The sequence below is a fragment of the Pan paniscus genome, chromosome 23 (genome assembly GCF_029289425.2).
Source record: "Pan paniscus chromosome 23, NHGRI_mPanPan1-v2.0_pri, whole genome shotgun sequence".
In the NCBI taxonomy this organism is placed as follows: Eukaryota; Metazoa; Chordata; class Mammalia; order Primates; family Hominidae; genus Pan; species Pan paniscus.
Genome location: NC_085927.1, coordinates 48884261 through 48906910, shown reverse-complemented (window position 1 = coordinate 48906910; position 22650 = coordinate 48884261). Strand labels below are relative to the sequence as shown.

Below are 22650 nucleotides of genomic sequence, written 5' to 3'. Positions count from 1 at the left end.
GCAGGAACGGCTGCAGACAAAACCTCTCAGACACCAGTTTTAGGAAGGAAGAGGCTTTAATCAGCTGGGAGCGTTGACAGACTTGCATCTTAAGATCGAGCTCCCTGAAGAAGTCCCTGGCCCTTTTAAGGGCTTACAATTCTAAGGGGTCCACGTGAAAGGGTCATGATAGATTGTGCAAGCATGGGCTACATGACTGGGGGGCTACATGCATCAGTGGTGGGGGCTAGCAGAACAGACCAGAAAGTTTCACAATGCTTCCTCATACAATGTCTGGAATCTTTAGATAAAACAAGCGGTCAGGTCAGGAGTTGATCTTTAACTACCAGGCCCAGGTAGCAGCACCAAACAGTCTGGCCATTGATCTTACTTCTGCATCTTTCTAACTTTTTGCTTCCTTCTGAAATAGGAGACAATGAGAGAGGTGGTCTCCTTCCTCAGTGAAACCCCATCTCTACTAAAAAATAGAAAAATTAGCAGAGATTGTTTCTGGCCATCTGTAATCCCAGCTACTCAGGAGGCTGAGGTGGGAGAATTGCTTGAACCCAGGAGGCAGAGGTTGCAGTGAGCAGTGATCCTGCTATTGCACTCCAGCCTGGGCCACAGAGTGAAATTCCATCTCAAAAAAAAAAAAAAAAAAAAAAGGTTGTGTACGGTGGCTTATATCTGTAATCCCAGCACTTTGGGAGGCTGAGGAGGGTGGATCACCTGAGCTCACGAGTTCAAGACCAGCCTGAGCAACATGGAGAAACCCCGTTTCTACTAAAACTACAAAATTAGCCAAGCGTGGTGGCACACGCCTGTAGTCCCAGCTACTCAGGAGGCTGAGGCATGAGAATCGCTTGAACTCAGAAGGCAGAGGTTGCAGTGAGCTGAGATTGTGCCATTGCACTCCAGCCTAGAAAACAAGAGCAAAACTCTGTCTGAAAAAAAAAAAAAGGTATTTGGAGGCAGAGATACCCCAGAGGTACAGTACAGGTTCATAGAGGAAAGGCCACAGAGGACACAGCCAGAAGGGACTCCCTGCCAGCCAGGAGGAGCGGCCTCAGAGCAAACAACCCAACCTACCCCTTGAACTTGGACTTGCAGCCTCCAGATCTGTGAGAAAATAAATGCCTGCCCTGTGGGCACCCGGCCCGGGGCATCTTCTGTGGAGGCCACAGCATGATGAAGCGGCCATTTTTATAGAGAATCTCATTCTCTAATAACTTATATCTGCCTAGAAAATGTCAAGTCAAATTTAAAGTGTGGAGAAGGGCCTCTAAATTTCACATTTCATTTGCCAAGAAAGAATTGTAATTTGGGACATACACGCAGTCCAGGTGGTGTTCACCATGTCGGGAGAACAGAAACAGCATCAGGTTTTATAAAAAGGAGAAATAGGCTAGGCTCTGTGGCTCACACCAGCAATCCCAGCAATTTGGGAGGCCAAGGAGGGCAGATCACTTGAGGTCAGGAGTTTAAGACCAGCCTAAGCCTGGCCAGGTGGCTCACGCCTGTAATCCCAGCACTTTGGGAGGCCGAGAAGGGTGGATCACGAGGTCAGGAGTTCAAGACCAGCCTGGTCAAGATGTTGAAACCCCGTCTCTACTAAAAACACAAAAATTAGCCAGGCGTGGTGGCACACGCATGTAATCCCAGCTACTTGGGAGGCTGAGGTAGGAGAATAGCTTGAACCCAGGTGGCAGAGGCTGCAGTGAGCCCAGATTGCACCACTGCACCCCAGCCTGGGCAACAGAACAAGACTCCATCTCAAAAAATAAAATAAAAATAAGACCAGCCTGGGAAACATGACGAAACCTGTTTTTATGAAAAATACAAAAATTAGCCTGGTTTGGTGGTGCACGCCTGTAATCCCAGCTACTCGGGAGGCTGAGACAGGAGAATCACTTGAACAAGGGAGGCAGAGGTTGCAGTGAGCCGAGACCGCACCATTGCACTCCAGCCTGGGTGACAGGGCGAGACTCCATTTCAAAAAAAAAAAAAAGAAAAGGAGAAATGTTCTCTTGTCCTATGGGAAAGCCCATGGGCACTAGGAGGTGTTGGGAGCTGGGAGGTTCCATTGCTGAGTCACTGCGTTTGGAGCAAGGAGTCCAAGACTTACAGCCATTTATCGCAGAAGCTATGGATAAAGTTGGTTTCAGGGTACAATGCACAGTTTCAGGAGTCAGGCTTGCAGAGAAGTCCATTTTGGGAGCAATGGTGTGTGGCCTGACTGCTTTTCCTCCCTGGCTGCTGGCCTCTGTTTTAGCTGCGTAGGACATGAATGACCCAACTCGTAGGATGAAACTTAACAAAGGATGTTTCTCAAAACTTCTGGTTTTCAACTTACATACCCATTTCAACTTTCATACCCATTTAGGTTGAGTTTATTTATTGATTTATTTTCAGGCAGGGTCTCGATCTGTTGCTCAGACTGGAGTTCAGTGACGTGATCTCAGTTCACTGCAGCCTCCACCTCCCCAGCTCAAGCAATCCTCCCACTTCATCCTTCCAAGTAGCTTAAACTACAGGTGCATGCCACCACACCTGTTTTTTTTTTTTTTTTTTGTAATTTTTTTGTAGAGATGGGGCTTTGTCATGTGGCCCAGGCTGGTCTCGAATTCCTGGGCTCAAGCGATTCTCTCACCTCTGCCTCCCAAATTGCTGGGGGATTATAGGCATGAGTCACCGAGGCCAGCCTAGGGTGAGTTTAATAAGATTTGGTTGTGCGGCCGGGCCGGTGGCTCACGCCTGTAATCCCAGCACTTTGGGAGGCTGAGATAGGCGGATCACCTGAGGTCAGGAGTTCAAGACCAGCCTGGCCAACATGGTGAAACCCAGTCACTACTAAAAATACAAAAAAAAAAAAAAAGTTAGCTGTGCATGGTGGCAGGCGTCTGTAATTCCAGCTACTCGGGAGGCGGAGGCAGGAGAATCGCTTGAACCTGGTAGGCAGAGTTTGCAGTGAGCCAAGATCAAGCCATTGCACTCCAGTCTGGGTGACAGAGCGAAATTCCGTCTCAAAAAAAAAAAAAAAATTAGGTTATGCTGGGGAGATGGGAAAAGGCAGGTTAGGGACATGCAGGCTCAGGGAACAGGGTCTTGGTGGGTGGATGGATAGCCATGGAGGCAGAAAGAGGCCTCTGCAGGAAGAGCCTGGGAGAGCGGAGAGGAGGTGGCGAGGCAGGGGAGCACTATGGAATGGCCCTGAGGCCAGGAGGGGCTCAGGATGACCAGGCAAAAGCACAGCTGGTCCAGGATGGAGGGGAGGCCGGCACAGCATGAGCAGGAGGCTAGAGGAGACAGACCATGAGGCCCAGGGAGACCCCTCACTGGAGAATCTCCTGCAGCTTGCTGTCCAGGAATAGAAAGTTGTATTTTAGTCCTTTCCAAGGCTTGAATGGCTCATCATCATTGTACACAAAGTTTTCCCAACAATATTTAAAATCTGAGAAAAAACAAGGAGAAAGCAGTGAGGGCCCAGCAGGCCTCTCTCCCAGCCCTGGGCCCTCCCCTCCCAGCCCAGGTCTCCTGGCTGCCAGTTGCAGCGGGCGCTGGCCCCGACCCTGCAGGCTTCCCGGGGACACTGCTCTGCCCCACGGCATTGCAGACCCACCTGCCCCTCATGCTGTCCCTCCTGCACCCGCTCTCCTCAGCCCCCCACGTCTCACCTTTGTAGCCCATGATCTCCACGGAGGCCCCTTCCTGACTCAGGCTGCGGAGCCCCTCCTGGTAATCTGTATCCCAGAAATAGTAGAGGCGGGCGGTGAAGATGGTGAGATTCACGTTGCTGTGCCCGGCCAGGAACTCGGCCACCTCCCCTGCACAGTCTGGGCAAGGGCTCCAAGATGTGTACCAGGTGACCTGGTAGTTTGTGTTAGGAGACAGTATGTCGTCACAGAACCAAGAGAGGAAGCACCTTTCTGCATGACAATGGGTCTCAGGATCCACCTGGGGAAGGAGGAGGAGGAGGGCAGGGGAGATCAGACCAGGAGCAGGAGGAGTGCAGGGGTGGGGCGATGAGAGCAGAGGGCGGACCTGAAGCCCCAGGGCGTTTCCTTATTTATTTTTGAGACAGGGTCTCTCCTGTTGCCCAGGCTGGGGTGCAGTGGTGCGATCTGGGGCTGACTGCAGCCTTGACCTCCCAGGCTCAAGGAATCTTCCCACCTCAGCCTCCTGATTAGCTGGGACTGCAGGTGCGTGCCACCACGCCTGCCTAATATTTTTGTAATTTTTGTAGAGACTGGGTTTCACCATGTTGCCCAAGCTGATCTTGAACTCTTGGGCTCAAGCCGTCCTCCTGCCTCACCCTCCCAAAACTCTGGGACTATGAGCATAAACCACATGCACGGCCTTATTTTCTTTACTTTTCATTTTTTTGGGTACATACTAGGCCGCAGGGCTTTTTACTCATTGAATTTCCCTTCTTTCAACCTTCTCTTTCCTCTTTTTCTTTTTCTTTCTTTTTTTTTTTTTTTTTTTTTTTTGATACTGAGTCTCGCTCTGTCACCCATGCTGTAGTGCAGTGGCCCGATCTCCGCTCACTGCAAGCTCCGCCTCCGGGGTTCACGCCATTCTCCTGCCTCAGCCTCCCAAGTAGCTGGGACTACAGGCGCCCGCCACCACACCCGGCTAATTTTTTGTATTTTTAGTAGAGATGGGGTTTCACCGAGTTAGCGAGCATGGTCTCAAGCTCCTGACCTCGTGATCCCCCGCCTCGGCCTCCCAAAGTGCTGAGATTACAGGCGTGAACCACTGCGCCTGGCCGTTCCTCTTTATCTTTTTGAGTGACAGAGTCTTGCTCTGTCACCCAGGCTGGGGTGCAGTGGCAAGATCTCAGCTCACTGCAACCTCTGCCTCCTGGGTTCAGGCGATTTTCCTGCCTAAGCCACCCAAGTAGCTGGGACTACAGGGGCACACCCCCACGCCTGGCTAATTTTTGTAGTTTTAGTAGTGATGGGATTTCACCGTGTTAGCCAGGCTGGTGTCAAACTCCTGACCTCATGATCCGCCCGCCTCAGCCTCGCTAAGTGCTGGGATTACAGGCGTGAGCCACCACACTCGGCCCCTTCCTTCTTTATTTTATTGAGTCTTTTCCTGTCTCATCATAGGTCATGTGTGATTTCTGGCATCCTGTTCCCCAGGCATCCATTAACCAGGCATCCTCAGCCCCTGCTGTGGCCTGGTCCTATGGGGTCTGCCTTGTCCCCTGTCTGCCTTCTGCTGGGAAGGTCATTGGACCCACATTGTCCCATGGAGTTGAAGGCTGGCCAAAGGGGCTACTGAGTACTTGAAATGGGGCTCTGATTAGAAACGTTGGCACGTGTAAAATACACAGCGCATTTCAAAATCTCATTGTGAGAATAGACACTTTAACTCTCTCATGAGGCATTTTATATTAAGTATATGTTGAAATCGTATGTGAGATAATTGAGCTAATGCAGACACTAAAATTTCTCCCACGAGTTCTTGTCACCTTTTTAGCGTGTGGGGACTGGAAACACTTGCGCTTCCGTCCTGAGTCCTGGGTGTTTCCGAGGCCAGCACTGCTGTAGGCCAGGCCTGCCCCGCACACAGACGGCTCCCTCCCCAAACACACTCTGAAAAAATCTCCTGCCTGGGCGGAGGGGGCCGCAGGGGTGGGTGGGACACGGCAGGGTGGGTGGGAGGTCAGTGGCTGCTGTGGGGGCGGCAGGGTGAGGAGCGAGGGTTCACCATCCTGTGAGGATGTGTCCTTGACATCAAGGAATCAGGGCAGTGGCGGGGGCGGTCCCACCAGCCCACAGTGACTGGCCCAGGCACAGTGCTGGACACCACACCCACCGCTTCCCACAGCTGCTGTTTCCCGAGGACTGCCGGACGCACAGCTCCATGACAAGATTTTGGGAAACAAAGTCAAGAGTGAGGGTGCTGGGTGCTAAATAAAGCCTTTTGGTAAGAGGCAAAACCCCTCGACAATCTGATCCCAGGAAAGTTAGGGAGGAAGATCTGCGCCACGGACTTAAAAAATGTGGGAGGAAGTTGGGCGCAGTGGCTCATGCCTGTAATCCTAGCACTTTGGGAGGCCGAGGGGGGCGGATCACTTGAGGTCAGGAATTCAAAACCAGCCTGGCCACCATGGTAAAACCCCCTCTCTACTAAAAATAGAATAAAAATTAGCTGGGTGTGGTGGTGGGCACCTGTAATCCCGGCTACTCAGGAGGCTGAGACAGAAGAATTGCTTGAACCCAGGAGGCAGAGGTTGCAGTGAGCAGAGATCACGCCATTGCACTCCAGACTGGGTGACTGAGTGAGACTCTGTCTCAAAAAAAAAAAAGAAATGTAAGAGGAAAGTACACACAGGAAAGCCCACGCCGGGCACGTCACTTTTTGTGTTTTCTGCATTCCTAGCTGCTTAGCTCCTATTTGGGGTGTAAATAGGACTTTGGTGCTACCTGGTTTCGGAAGACGCCCCTCTTCCAGGAGACAGGTGAGTGGTGCTTCATAACTTCCATGGTGAAGCACAGCCAGCTTTCGTTCCGACCATAGGCTTTGCGTAGGTTTTTAAAGTGGAAGTAGAATATGTGTGGATACATTGCCTCCATCGGGTTTCTGAAGGCACAATAGAGAAACCCCAATGCAGAGACCCCCCTGGATTCCTCGGAGCTGATGCTCACTGAACACCACTCCCTGGACAGCCCGGGGAATGTCTGCTGCTTTCCCAGGCAGAAAGACTGGGAGAGAGAAAGAGGAGGGGATGCTGGCAGGGGCAGAAGGGCCGGGGTGACCTCTCCCAGCTGGAACCACAGCTCTGAGGCTACCAATGGGACACCCTCAACCTCCCAGTTTTTCTGCCACACATCTCCCAACCCATTAGGAAAATGCAACAGACAATAAAACTCTTCACCCTAAAATAATTGCTTGAACATTTCAGCTCAATTCCTTCCTCACATTTCACCTGTCCGATGATGATGATTATTTTTACGTTGGTATCACACCGAATTCCCAGGCCCAGGCTACTCTTTTTGTTTTTGTTTTTGTTTTTGTTTTGGGACATAGTCTCCCTCTGTTGCCCAGGCTGGAGGGCAGTGGCACGATCTCGGCTTACTGCAACCTGCACCTCCCGGGTTGAAGTGATTCTCCTGCCTCAGTCTCCTGAGTAGCTGGGATTAGGAGCTTGTGTCACCACGTCCGGCTGATTTTTGTATTTTTATTTATTTATTTATTTTTATACGGGGTCTCAGTCTGTCGCCAGGCTGGAGTGCAGTGGCACAATCTCGGCTCACTGCAACCTCTGCCTCTTGGTTTCAAGCGATTCTCCTGCCTCAGCCTCCCAACTAGCTGGGACTGCAGGCACGTGCCACAACACCCGGCTAATTTTTTGTATTTTTAGTAGACATGGGGTTTCATCATGTTAGCCAGGATGGTCTTGAACTCCTGACCTTGTGATCTGCCCGCCTGCCTCCCAAAGTGCTGGGATTACAGGTGTGAGCCACCGCGGCCAGACCTAGTTTTTGTATTTTTAGTAGAGACTGGGTTTCACCATGTTGGCCAGGCCGGTCTTAAACTCCTGACCTCGTGATCTGCCCAACTCAGCCTCCCAAAGTGCTGGGATGACAGGCGTGAGTCACTGTGCCCGGCGGGCCTAGGCCACTCTCCTAAGTGCTGCGAGGGTCTGAGCTCATGGTATGTGCCTGAGGCCTGCAGGGGCCATCACTATTTTACAGACGAGGTGCCAGAGGCACAGAGAGGCGGGGTAACCTGCCCAGGACACAGAGATGGGGATGGATGGAGCTGGGGCCCCTTTCCGGGCCAGCCCTGTCCAGCCTCTGCATCACAGGCCCTGCAGCAGGGAGCTGTTGGGAACCGGACTCTCTTCTTACTAAACTTTAAAATAAGAGCATTTCTCCTGATCATCATATTTTTTCCTACACTCCATGTTGCAGGTGTCATTCTAAAAGGTGAATGGTGCTCACGGAGGAGGAGCCTGGGTCTGGGGTCATGTGCATCCTCCTCTGCTCACAGTGGAGGCATCTTTGGAAGAAGTGACTTATTTTCTGGTACAGAGACCATGCCCTCCCCCACATCCTCTCCTAAGACTTTGTGTTGAAACAAAGTAAATCTTGCAGAAATTCCACCAAAGTGCTGAGAACAAAATGCCTGATTGCTCCAATCATCCTTTGGTTCAATTTTCTCAGTTCCTGAGCTCAGGAATGGCGGGAAGCACAGAGAGGGAGCGCCATCCCAGGGCGGGGAGCAATAGCCCAGGGGTGACTTTCGGGGGGGGGGGGAGAGTCTCAGCAGGGGGCCTGGGCTGGGGCAGGTCGGGGAGGTGGCCCATTCAGAAGCTGTAAAGGGGCGACCACATAGCAGGGCAAAGAGCCTGGCTAGGAGTGGGAGCAGCAGAGGAACCAGAGGGGAGAGAGACTAGCGCTGGGGCAGGGGCAGGGGGAGGCCAGGCTGAGGCCCAGCAGGGCTACCAGGCAGGAAGGGGCAGCAGAGGCCCCATGGGCAGAGCGGGCAGTGGTCCCTGATCTGGGGCTTCATGTGCACCCTCCCTGGCAGGCTTGTCCTGGCCCTGATGCTAGTCTTGGGCTTGGGTTCTATTTTATCATCCAGGGCCCTTGTTCCAGGAGACACCTGCGCTGTGAGTGACCTCACAGGCCCATCTGAGTGCAGGTCTCACTTTATGCTGCTTTCTCACCTGGATGGGAGGACCTCCAGAGGGACCCCTGGATCCTGCCCTCAGGAATCATCCCAGGGACGCCCCCCACCCAGCAGCTATGTGGTAGGGAGGGAGAGTGAGGGGCAGGTGTCTGCTTCCCCCTTGCCTTCACATTCGAAGGCCACCATTGGAGGGAGGAATAGCGGGTGGGGGTGCCCTCAGATGTCCCCCCAGGATGCCATGCGTGCCCCCACACTGAGCTCCTTCCTTCCACATCTTCTGCCCAGAGTTGTTCCCTGGCAGGCTGAGATCTTGTCCCTATGTCACAGAAGGGTGGAGGCTGGTGTCCCCGGCCACCCTGTCTTGCAGTTTGCTCCTCCGGTCTAAGACCCAGGTGCTCAGTTCCCGTCTCTCCCGAGGGCCTTAGATCCCTTTCTATGGCCTCTCTGGTCTCTGGTTGCCTTTTTCTATTGTGCTTCCTGGAGAGCTCCTGGCATCTCAAGCCTCCCATTATCCAAGCCTACTTTTTTGCAAAATCTTACTCAACACCTGGCCAACACTGCAAAACCCCGTCTCTACTAAAAATACAAAAATTAGCCAGTGTGGTGGCATGAGCCTGTAACCCCAGGTACTTGGGAGGCTGAGACAAGAGAATTGCTAGAACCAGGAGGTAGAGATTGCAGTGAGCCGAGATCGCACCATAGCACTCCAGCCTGGGCGACAGAGGGAGACAGTGTCTCAAAAAAAAAAAAAAAATCTTATTCAATTGGGACCTTGATCACTGAGTGTTTGTTTGGCTCTTTCTGCATCTCCATCCCTGTGGGGGGCAGATTTGAGAAGGGACAGGCGTGAGCAGAGGCCGGGCTGGGTGCTGTTGGGTGGGGAAGCCATGGGGTGGGGCCCAGGGTGCAGCAAGGTCTGGAGGGAGGGGCTGTGAGAGTCAGGGCAGGACTCGCCTGGGAGACAGACACACAGAATGGGGACCCCTGCATGCCCCACCCAAGCTTGACCCATTGTCATGGACTAAATTGTATCTTCCCCACATTGATATGTTGAAACCCTCATCCCCACCTCCTCACAGGATAACTGTATTTGGAGACAGGTCCACTAAAGTGGTGATTAAATTAACTCATGGCCCTTAGGGTGGGCCCTAATCCTGTCTGAATGGGGTCCATAAACAAGGAGGACATTTAGAGGCAGAGAGACCCCAGGGGTGCCGGTGCACAGAGGAAAGGCCAGAGAGGACAGGGCTGGAAGGGACCCCCTGCCAGCCAAGAGGAGCAGCTGCAGAAGACACAACCCCACCCACCCCTCCACCTTGGACTTGCAGCCTCCAGATCTGTGAGAAAATAAATGCCTGCCCTGTGGGCACCCGGCCCGGGGGCATCTTCTATGGCAGTCGAAGCCTGAAGTTTCCACAGAGGCTGCTCCTTCTCAGGGACTCAGGTCGGCCTTGAAGGATGTTGCTCAAAGCTTCTGGCTGTCAGCCTTGTGAATATTCATGCCCACTTACATCCAGTTTTATGACAAATTCGATTATGCCAGGGAGATGGAAGGAGCCAGGTTGGGGATCCCAGGCTGTGGGGAGGGCGGCCTCGAAGGTGGATGGAGGTTGCTCTGGAGGCAGAAGGGGCCTCTCACTCATAGGAGGGGCCCAGGAAAGAGGGAGGAGGCAAGGAGGTGGAGGGAGCACGAGGAGTGTGGGTGAGGGGTGTAACCATGAGGGCAGGCAGGGGGCAGGACGGAGGGCAGGAGGGCCTGGCCAGGGGAGGCCTCAGGAGGATGAGCAGGAGGCGAGAGGAGACAGACGATGAGGCCAGAGGGAGACCCTCACCTGAGAATCTCCTTTAGCGTGCGGTGCAGGAATGCATAATTGTCATCGAATTTGTACCAAGGCATGAATGGCTGACCTTCACTGTACACAAAGTTTTCCCAGCAGTATGCAAATTCTGAGATGAAGAGGCAGGAAGCAGTCAGGCTCTGCCCTGACCCTGGGCCCGCGCTCCCAGGCTTGGTCTCCTGGCTGTCAGTTGCTGTCAGTGCTGGCCCCGCCCCTGCAGGCTGCCCTGGGACACCCCCAGCCATGGCATTGCAGATCCATCCATCTTTAATGCTGTTCCACCCGCTCACGCTCCCCTGACCCCTCCACCTCTCACCTTCATCGTCCATAATCTTCACGCGGGCCCCTGCCTGACGCAGCCTGCAGAGCGCCCTTCGGTAATCTCTTTCCCAGTAGTAGTAGAGGCGGGCAGCGGAGATGGTCAGGGTGACATTGGGGTGCTCAGCCAGGAATTCGGCCAGCTTCGCCACACAGTCCGGGCAGGGTGTCCAGGATACAAACCAGGTGATCTGGAAGCACTTGTAAGCAGGCAGCTGGTTGCCACAGAACCAAGAGAGGAAGCACATTTCTGCGTGGTTCTCAAACTGGAAATACACCTGGGAGAGGAGCAGGGGGCAGGGGATGCTCTGAGAGGGGGAGCAGGAGGAGTGCAGGGGTGGGGCAGGGAGAGGAGGGGCCAGGACAGGAGCCCAGGGGATCTTGCCATTGAAGCTCCTTTCCTCCATCCCCCCTGTTTAGTTTGAGTGATTGTCTGCTCCAAAGCTCACGTTCAGTGTTAATGGCTATTGTAATGGCCTTAAGAGGTGGCACCTAGAAGAGGCTATGAGGCTGTGGGGACTGCACCTTTGTGGGTGCCACTGGCGTGTTTATTCAAGGGCGACTTCAGCCCCTCTGTCTCTTGCCCTCTAGCTGGGGGGGCAGTATGTCAGACTAAACTGCTTCCTCTTGTCCCCGTGGCATGGAGCAGCAGTGACTCGACATCCCAGGCCACTGTCTGGAGCATCCCCTGAACTTCTGGCAACAACCTTTACCCCCACGTGACTGTGCAGCTCGCAGGCCCTGGAAAGTTGCTGGTGCATTGACAGTGGACTTCCCAGAGTCCAGAACTCGAGCCCATACATTTCTATTCATTGTAAATGTCCCCATCTCAGTCCTGCTGTTGAAGCATCACAAGGTGCACCAAGACATGTGCTTCCCTTCGTTTGGAAGTTTTCCCAGCCCTGTTCAGAGCCTCATGCGTGAATTCTGGCATCCATTCTCCCAGGCATCCATTCACCAGGCATCCTCAGCCCCTGCTGTGGCCTGGCCCTCTAGGGTCTGCCTTGTTCCCTGCCTGCGGTCAGCTGGGGAGGCCACTGGACCTGCGCTGTCCCATGTGGTGGGGCGCACTGGCCAAAGGGGCTACTGAGCACTTGAAATGGGGCTCTGATGAAAGACTTGGGCACCTGAAAAATACACCATACACCACTCATTTATCTTTTTTTGTTTTTGTTTTGAGACGTAGTTTCACTCTTGTTGCCCAGGCTGGAGTGCAATGATGCAATCTCGGCTCACTACAACCTCTGCCTCATGGGTTCAAGCGGTTCTCCTGCCTCAGCCTCCCAAGTAGCTGGGATTACAGGCAACTGCCACCACACTGGGCTAATTTTTTTTGTATTTTTAGTAGAGATGGGATTTCACCATGTTGGCCAAGCTGGTTTTCAAACATCTAACCTCAGGTGATCCACCCACCTCGGCCTCCCAAAGTGCTGGGATTACAGGTGCAAGCCACCCACCAAGCGTGGCCTACACAGCTCATTTCAAAGACTCAGTGTGACAAGAAAAAGAAACTTCATTATCTTGTCAAGAATTTTATGTTAATTAATGTTGAAGTAATGTTAGCTACATTGGATTAAATAAAATATTAAAATTAGGCCAGCGCTGTGGCTCACACCTGTAATCCCAACACTTTGGGAGGCCGAGGCAGGTGGATCACCTGAGGTCAGAAGTTCAAGACCTGCCTGGCCAACATGGTAAAATCCTGTCTCTACTAAAAACACACACACAAAAAAATTAGCTGGGCGTGGTGGTGGGCACCTGTAATCCCAGCTACTCGGGAGTCTTAGGCGACAGCATCGCTTGAACCCAGGAGGCAGAGGTTGCAGTGAGCCGAGATCGCGTCATTGCACTCCAGCCTGAGCAACAAGAGTGAAACTCTGTCTCAGAAAAAAAAAAAAAAAAACACAAGGCCTTTTGTGCAGAGGCAAACCCCCTCCACGATCCGATCCCAGGATGGTCCAGCAGGAAGGTCAGGGCCACAGACTTGGAAAGTGTGGGAGAGAAGGACACACTGGATAGCCCGCCGCCGGGCACTTCACTTATCAGTGCGTGGTTTGCTTTCCCAGCTGGCTTAGCTCCTGCCTGCAAAGTGATTGGAGTCCGGGTGGTACCTGGCCTCGAAAGATCTTTGTGTCCAAACGGGGCCTTGAGGGACCCTTTGTTTTCACTTCGTAGCACAGCCAGACGGTATTCCGACGAGAAAGGATGGGTCTATTATTAAAGTTGTAGAAGAATGTGCCTCGATACATTCGCTCCACTGTGTTTCTGAAGACACAAGAGAGAAACCAGCCAATGTAGAGAGCACTCCCGGGGGCCCTCCGGGCTGATGTCCACTAAACACAGCCCCCTGCATGGCTCTGGGCCTCCCCAACCCCTCCACAGCCCTGAGAATTTTTGCTTCCTTCCCAGGCAGGAAGACCGGGGAGAGAGCAAGAAAAGGGGATGCTGGCATGGGCAGCAGGGGCAGGCTGACCTCTTCCAGCTCAGGGTCCAGCTCTGGTCGTTCCAGGAGTACATTCCCCACCTTCCCAGTATTTCTCCCACCCACTCTCCAACGCATTAGTAAAATGCAAAAGAGAACAAAGTTCTTGGCTGGACATTATGGCTCATGCCTGTAATCCCAGCACTTTGGGAGGCCAAGGTGGGCCCACCACTGGAGGTCAGGAGTTTGAGACCAGTCTCACCAACATGGTGAAACCCAGTCTCTACTAAAAATATAAAAATTAGCCAAGCGTGGTAGTGGGTGCCTGTAATCCCAGCCACTGTGGAGGCTGAGGCAGGAGAATCGCTTGAACCTGGGAGGCGGAGGTTGTAGTGAGCCGAGATTGTGCCACTGCACTCCAGCCTGGGCAACAAGAGCGAAATTCCGTCTCAAAAAAAAAAAAAAAAAAAAAAGAGAGAGAGAATAAAACTCTTCACCCCAAAGTAATAGATTTTAACCTTTCAGCCAGTTCCTTCCTGACATTTCACCTCTGTATATTACTATTGTTAAATCATGGTAGAACCAAATTCTGAGGCCCAGGCCACTCTTCTAAGTGCTGCGCGGGTGTGAGCTCATGTGAGGCTGCCCTAGGCCCGCACGGGCCATTCCCATCTTACAGAGGAGGTGCCAGAGGTGCAGAGAGATGGGGTAACCTGCCCAGGCCACAGAGCTGGGGACAGATGGGGCTGGGGCCTCTTACCAGACCAGCCGTGTCCAGTCTCTGTGTCACCAGCCTTGCAGGAGGGAGCCATTGGGGACCAGACTCTCTTCTTACTAAATTTTAAAATAATAGCATTTCTCCTGATCATTGAGTTTTTTTCCATATATTCCATGTTTTTTGTTTTGTTTTTGGTTTTTTTTTCTTTTGAGACGAAATTTGGCTCTTGTTGCCCAGGCTGGAGTGCGATGGGGCGACCTCAGCTCACTGCAAACTCCGCCTCCTGGGTTCGAGCGATTCTCCTGTCTTAGCCTGTGGAGTAGCTGGATTACAGGCGTCCGCCACCACACCCGGCTAATTTTGTATTTTTAGTAGAGACAGGGTTTATCCATGTTGATCAGGATGGTCTCGAACTCCCGACCTCAGGCAATCCACCCACCTCAGCCTACCAAAGTGCTGGGATGACAGGTGTGAGCCACCGCACCCGGCCACTATATTCCATGTTACTGGTGTCATTTATAAACAGTGAATGCTGATAGTGGAGGAGGAGCGTGTGTTTGGGGTCATCTGCATCCTCCTCTGCCCACAGTGGAGACATCCTTGGAAGACACGATTTATCTTGTGCTTCAGAGACCATTCCCTCCCCACACCGTCTCCTAAGACTTGGTATTTAAGCAAAGTAAATGCTACAGAAAATCCATCAAAGCACTGTGAACAAAATTCCACATTGCTCTAATCATCCTTTGGTTCAATTCTCCCAGTTCCAGAGTTTAGGAATGGCGGGAAGCACACAGAGGGAGCACCCTCCCAGGGCCGGGAGCACCAGCCCTGCCATGACTTTCGGTGGCGGGGGAGAGTCTCAGCAGGGCACCTGGGCTGGGGCAGGTGGGGAAGCGGCCTATTCAGAAGCAGCAGTGGGGCAACCACAGAGCAGGAAAAAGAGCCTGGCTGGGAGTGGCGGGGGCAGGGGAGCCAGAGGGGAGGGAGCCCAGGGCTGGGGCTGGGGCAGGGGGAGGCCAGGGCTGACGCCCAGCAGAGCCACCAGGCAGGAAGGGGCAGCAGAGGGGCCCAGCGGGTAGAGCGGGTAGCGGTACCTGAAGTGAGGCTTCATCCTTGGCCGGCTAGTCCCGACTAAGATCTTTGTCTGGAGCACCAGGGTTTCACTTTCTGCTCCAGGCTCCAGGTTTCAGGACAGCCCTCCCTAAAGTGACCTCCCAGGGCCTCGTAGTCATGGCCCCTCCCCCTTCCTGCTCAGGCGCTGGTATAGGAGGCCCTGGGATGCTTTATCTTCCTCAGTCTCTCACCCTCTTTCTGGTTTTCTCTGGGGCCCTCCCCCTGGCAGAGGGACCTCTGATAAAGACAGGCCGCTCTGTGCGGCAGGACCCAAGGCAATTGCAAAGGGAAAGAGAAAGTCATTGCAGCCAGCGCCCGGGAGGTGGGTCCACACCAGGCTGAGCCAGCAGAGCACAAGCCCCTCCCCTGGTGGTCCCGCCCAGCTGGAGCCGCCACTCCACCATCAAGACAGACAGGCTGATGCCTCTGCAGGGACTCCCGGATCCTGCCCTCGGGGATCATCCCAGAGACGGCCCCCACCCAGCGGCCATGGGGACAGGGAGGGAGAGTAAAGGGCCAGGTGTCTGCCTCTCCCCAGGCCTTCACCCCCGGAGGCCACCGTGGGAGGGAGGGACAGCAGGTGAGTGTGGGCCTCAGATGTCCCACCGGGATGCCATGCGCGGCCCCACACTGAGCTCTTTCCTTCCTGCTTCTCCTTCTTCCCCATCTCCTGCCCGGAGTTCCTCCCTGGTGGGCTGAGCTCTCGCCTCCTCTTGTCCCCATGTCATGGAAGAGCAGCGGCTGGTGTCCCAGGCCAGCCTGTCTGGAGCCTCCCTGCGCGTCTCACGGCTCCCTTCCCCTGGTAGCGTGTTCCCATGGCGCGGTGACCTAAAAATTACACAAGGGATGCATTTGGTTTTTTTGTTTGCTTTTGTTTTTTGTGTTTTTTTGTTTGTTTGTTTGTTTTGAGACGGAGTCTTGCTCTGTTACCCAGGCTGGAGTACAGTGGCGTAATCTCAGCTCACCGCAACCTTTGCCTCCCAGGTTCAAAAGATTCTCCTGCCTCAGCCTCCCATGTAACTGCGATTACAGGCACCCACCCCTACGCCTAGGCTAATTTTTGTATTCTTAGTAGAGACAGTGTTTCTCCATGTTGGTCAGGCTTACAGCCGCCCACCACTATGCCTGGCTAATTTTTGTATTTTTGGTAGAGACAGGGTTTCTCCATGTTGGTCAGCTGGTCTCGAACTCCCGATCTGAGGAGATCCGCCCGCCTTGGCGTACCAAAGTGCTGGGATTACAGGTGTGAGCCACCGCGCCTGGCCACAATGTATAAATTTGGAAAGGAGATTTTATTTCTTGTTAAGGGTGACAGGCAGCAAGGTAGCCATCCCGCAGCCTGGGAAGAGCAGCCTCTGGGAAACACCAGAGACAGACATTTAGAAGCAGGAGGGGTTGGGGCAGGAGCTTTATGCTGAAGGGGTTGGCTAAACATACATATTCAACAGGCTATAGGAGGAGCTATGAATATTCATGTGGGTGGCTGCACTCCATGCTTATTGAACAAACATGCGTATAACATATGATCCCAGGCGGGCACAGTGGCTCACGCCTGTAATCCCAGCATTTTGGGAGGCCGAGGCAGGTGGATCATCTGAGGTCAGTGTCAGGCCTCTGAGCTGGAGCTAAGCCATTGTGACCCCTGTGAACTGCACATATACATCCAGATGGCCTGCAGCAGCCAAGAAGTCTGGAGCAGCCAAAAAAACACAAAAGAAGTGAAACAGCCAGTTTCTCCCTTAACTGATTAACCAACCTTAAGACATTCCACCATTAGGACTTGTTCCTGCCCTACCCTAACTGATCAATCGACCTTATGACATTCTTCTTCTGGACAATGGGTCTCATGGTCTCCCACCATGCACCTTGTGACCCCCTCCCCTGCTGACAACAGATGACCACCTTCGACTGTAACTTTCCACCGCCTACCCAAGTCCTATAAAGCTGCCCCTCTCCTATCTCCCTTCGCTGACTCTCTTTTCAGACTCAGCCCACTTGCACCCAAGTGAATAAACGGCGTTATTGCTTACACAAAGCCTGTTTAGGTGGTTTTCTATACAGACACACATGACAGTCAGGAGTTCGAGACCAACCTGGCCAACATGGTGAGACCTGGTCTCTACTAAAACTACAAAAATTAGCCGGGTGTGGTGGCACGTGCCTGAAATCCCAGCTACTTGGGAGGCTGAGGCAGGAGAATCAGTTGAACCCAGAAGGCAGAGGTTGCAGTGGGCTGAGATCGCGCCACTGCCCTCCAGCCTGGGAGACAGAGTGAGACTCCATCTCAAAACAAAAAACAAACAAACAAAAATGTAAAAAAAAAAAAAGCAACCGTGTAATCCGTCCTCACATTGCGGTGGAGACAACATTTAAACGTACTACAATTAAGCCTGTACGTCAAAAGGTCCTTTCAGGACATGAAGGCACCAAAATTTGCCAGGTCTGTAAACCATTCAGAACTAGTCCGTGGTCCGTGGTCTTCCAATCTGGAGAAAGTTACTGAAATCAGTCTCTTGTCCAGGGAAACCTGGAATTAGGGCTGTGGAGCAGGGGCTCTGTTGCTCCGCGTCCGGGCGCTGGGTTGACTGTTTAAGTGTGGGGTGTGTGATCTCACCCTTGCCTGGCATGGCCTGAGGTCCTGGTTGTGATTTGGTATCTGATTGCCATGAAGAGTCTGTTCTGGTTCTGCCCATCTTATGATTCTGTTTTAACATTACTGCTGGTCAGTTGTGTCTAAACTGCAAAAGGCCGGGGTGATAATGAGGCGTGCCTGACCTCCCCTCCCATCATGGCTGGGAACTCAGGTTTAAGGTTTTTCTGAGATACCCTTGGCCACTGGGGGCCAAAGTTGGGGGGGTTCGGTGGGGGCTAAAGACTTTATTTTTAGTTCATAGGCCTTTGGACTAAGCTCTGATTTGTTTTTATTTAATCTTGCCCAAAATCCTATCTAAGGGGTCTGGGGAGTCATGCCTTACAACCCATACATCCTCATCAGAGGGATTCTATTTTTTTTTTTTTTCTTATTGTATTTTAATGTAGGCCGAGTTTCACTCTTCTTGCCCAGACTGGAGTGCAATGGTGCGGTCTCGGCTCACTGCAACCTTCGCCTCCCAGGTTCAAGCGATTCTCCTGTCTCAGCCTCCCAAGTAGCTGGGATTATAGGTGCCCGCCACCACACCTGGGTAATTTTTGTATTTTTAGTAGAGACAGGGTTTCACCATGTTGGCCAGGCTGGTCTTGAACTGCTGACCTCAGGTGATCCACCCACCTAGGCCTCTCAAAGTGCTGGGATTACAGACATGAGCCACTGCGCCCGGCCCACATGGGTTTTATTTAACCCTATATATTGTGAGTTACTTTCCAATCTGACTCAGACACAACATTATGTGACAAAGTAAAAAGGAAAAATATTTTACCCCAAAACATGTTTCTTTGCCATATCTTGAAATGGCCATGCAAAGTTGTCCTTTGTGGGGCAAAATTTGTATCTGTAAAGAATCTCTATTAACATAGCTGGATCTTTTTCTTCTAGGCCCTCCCAGTCCTAAACAGATGAACTAATTGCACCTTTTAAAGACCTGAATGGGAAACATTTGTCATCTATTGTCTCTAAGGGCAGCCACTATGGGACTTCAAAGGAACCTTGATCTCCACAATCTTTTATCTTAACCTGAACGTTTCCTTTCTATGGATGCCAGGTCTCTAGACAAACTCAACCAACTGTCAACCAGAAAATGTTTAAATTTACCTGTAGCCTGGAAGCCCTCCAGCCCTCCTGCCCTCACTTTGAGCCGTCCAACCTTTCTGGAGCAATCCGAAGTATTTCTTTTCTTTTCTTTTTTTTGAGACGGAGTCTTGCTGTGTCACCCAGACTGGAGTGCAGTGGCGTGGTCTTGGCTCACTGCAACCTCTGCCTCCTGGGTTCAAGTGATTCTCCTGCCTCAGTCTCCCGAGTAGCTGTGATTACAGGTGCCCAGCACCACACCTGGCTAATTTTTTGTATTTTTAGTAGAGACGGGGTTTCACCATGTTGGCCAGGCTGGTCTAGAATTCCCGACCTCATGATCCATCTGCCTCAGTCTCCCAGAGTGCTGGGATTACAGGCGTGAGCCACCACGCTCAGCTTCTGTATTTCTTAAATGTGTTTGATTGATAGCTGATGCTTCTCTAAAATATATAAAACCAAATTCCTATCTAAGGGGTCTGGGGAGTCATGCCGCACCCCCACCACCTTGAGCACACACACATTCTCAGGACCTCCTGAGCCCTGTGTTACGGGCCATGGTCACTCGTATTTGGCTCAGAATACATCTCTTCAAATATTTTACAGAGTTTGACTGTTTTTGTCGACAGGCCCAAGACCCAGGTGCCCACTCCCTGTCTCCTCGGAGGGCCCGTGCTTCCAGTTCTCTGGCCCCTCTGGTTCCTGGTTGCCCTTCTACTTTCTGTTCTGCTTTCTCAAAAAGCTCTGAAGATCTCAAGCCTCCATGTAGTACCCAATTCTACTTTTTATTGAAAATCTTACTTAAACACCAACTTGATCACTGATCAAGTTTTCTTGGCTCTTTCTCAGTCACGTTCCCTAGGCTGTTCCCTAGCCCAGAGCTGCACGGCTGGGAGGGATTTGAGAAGGGAGGGGCATGAGCAGGAGGGAAGGCTGGGTGCTCTTGGGTGCAGGAGGGTGGGCTGGGTGGAACATGCAGGAAGGTCTGGGTGGAGGGGCTGTGAGGGTCAGGTTGGGACTCCCCTGTGAGACAGACACACAGGACAGGAACCCCTGCACTCCCGACTCAGGCCCGCCCACAATGACTGTGGCTTGTTGCCATGTTGCCCTGTTTCTCCCAAAAATCAATATACTGAAGCCCTAACCCCTCTACCTCAATGTGTGGTTGTATTTGGAGACAGGTCCTTTTCAACTGATGATTAGTTAATTAATTAATTAATTTTTTTGGAGATGGAGTCTCACTCTGTCGCCCAAGCTACAGTGCAGTGGCACCGTGTCGGCTCACTGCAAACTCTGCCTCCCTGGTTCAAGTGATTCAAGCCTCAGCCTCTCGAGTAGCTGGGATTACAGGTGCCCACTACCATGCCCAGCTACTTTTTGCACTTTCAGTAGAGGTGGGGTTTCACCATGTTGGCCAGGCTGACCTCCAACTCCGCCACTTCAGCCTCCCAAAGTGCTGGGATTACAGGCGTGAGCCACCGCACCCAGCCAACAGATGATTAACTAATTAATTAATTTTTTTTTTTGAGATGCAGCGTCACTGTGTCTTCCAGGCTGGAGTGCAATGGCACGATCTCAGCTCACTGCAACCTCTGCCTCCCGGGTTCCAGCGATTCTCCTGCCTCAGCCTCCCGAGTAGCTGGTATTACTGGCATCCACTACCACGCCCTGCTAATTTTTTTGTATTTTTAGTAGAGACGGGGTTTCACCATGTTGACCAGGCATATTTCCAACTCCTGACCTCAAGTGATCTGCCAGCCTCAGCCTCCCAAAGTGGGAGGATTACAGAGCGTGAGCCACCATGCCCGGCCAAGATGATTACTTTAAAGGAGACCTCTAGTGTGGGCACAAATTCACTTGGTTGGGGTCCATCAAGGAGAAGGGTGGCCAAGTGCCCTGGCTCATGCCTTTAATCCCAGCACTTTGGGAGGCCGAGGTGGGCAGTCAGGAATTCCAGACCAGCCTGGCCAACATGGTGAAACCCCATCTCTACTAAAAAATACAGAAATTAGCAGAGAGTGGTTCTGGGCGCCTGTAATCGCCGCTACTCAGAAGGATGAGGCCAGAGAAATGCTTGAACCTGGGAAGCAGAGGTTGCAGTGAGCAGTGATCATGCCATTGCACTCCAGCCTGGGCAACAGAGTAAAACACCGTCTCAAAACAAAAACAAAAACAAAAACAAAACAAAACAAAAAGGCCAGGTACGGTGGCTCATACCTGTAATCCCAGCACTTTGGGAGGCGGAGGAGGGTGGATCACCTGAGCTCACGAGTTCAAGACCAGCCTGAGCAACATGGAGAAACCTCGCCTCTACTAAAACTACAAAATTAGCCGGGCGTAGTGGCACATGCCTGTAGTCCCAGCTACTCAGGAGGCTGAGGCAGGAGAATCGCTTGAACCCTGAAGGTGGAGGTTGCAGTGAGCCAAGATTATGCCATTGCACTCCAGCCTGGGCAACGAGAGTAAAACTCTGTCTCAAAAAAAAAAAAAAAAAAGATGATATTTGGAGGCAGAGATACCCCAGAGGTGCAGGTAGGTGCACAGAGGAAAGGCCACAGAGGACACAGCCAGAAGGGACTCCCTGCCAGCCAGGAGGAGCAGCCTCAGAGCAAACAACCCAACCCACCCCTCGAACTTGGACTTGGAGCCTCCAGATGTGTGAGAAAATAAATGCCTGCTGTGTGGGCACCTGGCCTGGGGCATGTTCTGTGGAGGCCACAGCATGAAGGGGTCATTTTTATAGAGAATCTCATTCAACTTACATCTGCCTAGAAAATGTCAAGTCAAATTTAAAGTGTGGAGAAGAGCCTCTAATTTCACATTTCATTTGCAAAGAAAGAATTTGGGACATACACGCAGTCCGGGTGGTGTTCACCATGTTGGGAGAACAGAGACAGCAACAGGTTTTATAAAAAGGAGAAATGGGCTAGGCGCTGTGGCTCACACCAGCAATCCCAGCAATTTGGGAGGCCAAGGAGGTCGGATCACTTGAGGTCAGGAGTTTAAGACCAGCCTAAGCCTGGCCAGGTGGCTCACGCCTGTAATCCCAGCACTTTGGGTGCCCGAGACAGGTGGATCACCAGGTCAGGAGTTCAGGACCAGCCTAGCCAAGATGCTGAAACCCCATCTCTACTAAAAATACAAAAATTAGCCAGGCGTGGTGGCACACCCATGTAATCCCAGCTACTCGGGAGGCTGAGGCAGGAGAATAGTTTGAACCCGGGTGGCAGAGGTTGCAGTGAGCCCAGATTGCACCACTGCACTCCAGCCTGGGTGACAGAGCAAGACTTCATCTCAAAAAAATAAAATAAAAATAAGCCTGGCATGGGCAACATGATGAAACCCGTTTTTACTGAAAATACAAAAATTAGCCTGGTGTGGTGGTGCACGCCTGTAATCCCAGCTACTCGGGAGGCTGAGACAGGAGAATCACTTGAACAACGGAGGTGGAGGTTGCAGTGAGCGGAGACCGCGCCATTGCACTCCAGCCTGGGTGACAGGGCGAGACTCCACTTCAAAAAAAAAAAAAAAAAAAGGAGAAATGTTCTCTTGCCCAGTGGGAAAGCCCACCATGGGCACTAGGAGGTGTTGGGAGCTGGGAGGTTCCATTGCTGAGTCACTGCGTTTGGAGCAAGGAGTCCAAGACTTACAGCCATTTATCGCAGAAGCTACGGATAAAGCTGGTTTCAGGGTACAATGCACAGTTTCAGGAGTCAGGCTTGCAGAGAAGTCCATTTTGGGAGCAATGGTGTGTGGCCTGACTGCTTTTCCTCCCTGCCTGCTGGCCTCTGTTTTAGCTGCGTAGGACATGAATGACCCAATTCGTAGGATGAAACTTAAAAAGGATGTTTCTCAAAACTGGTTTTCAACTTACATATATTCATATCCA

At 52.2% G+C, this 22650-nt stretch overlaps 1 protein-coding gene across 3 annotated transcripts; it reads right to left on the bottom strand.

Moving 5' to 3' along the window:
- Positions 1-37: 37 nt before the first annotated feature.
- On the bottom strand, positions 38-19246 carry LOC100990514 (DNA dC->dU-editing enzyme APOBEC-3F). 3 transcript variants are annotated; one of them, XM_034949105.3, is made up of 7 exons: positions 15019-19246; positions 12896-13049; positions 10783-11062; positions 10461-10575; positions 6417-6573; positions 3654-3933; positions 38-3430 (listed from the first exon to the last, which is right to left on the bottom strand). In XM_034949105.3, exons 1-7 carry the CDS (start codon positions 15033-15035, stop codon positions 3312-3314), a joined length of 1122 nt encoding a protein of 373 aa, XP_034804996.1. In that variant the 5' UTR covers positions 15036-19246; the 3' UTR covers positions 38-3311. The 3 variants fall into 3 exon arrangements, with proteins under 3 accessions (XP_034804996.1, XP_063459380.1, XP_034804997.1); XM_063603310.1 differs by having other exon boundaries at positions 38-3933; positions 15019-15155; XM_034949106.3 differs by lacking the exons at positions 38-3430; positions 3654-3933; positions 6417-6573; positions 10461-10575; positions 10783-11062 and adding an exon at positions 11649-11911 and having other exon boundaries at positions 15019-15155.
- Positions 19247-22650: the final 3404 nt, after the last annotated feature.

What these genes read in the sequence shown, in the direction of transcription:
- LOC100990514 (XM_063603310.1), bottom strand. An exon ending in CAAAGATCTTTCGAGGCCAG is followed by an intron (nt 11,063 to 12,895) that starts GTACCACCCGGA and finishes CTCCTCTCCCAG; the next exon opens with GTGTATTTCCAGTTTGAGAA. An exon ending in GAAGATTATGGACGATGAAG is followed by an intron (nt 10,576 to 10,782) that starts GTGAGAGGTGGA and finishes TCTTCATCTCAG; the next exon opens with AATTTGCATACTGCTGGGAA.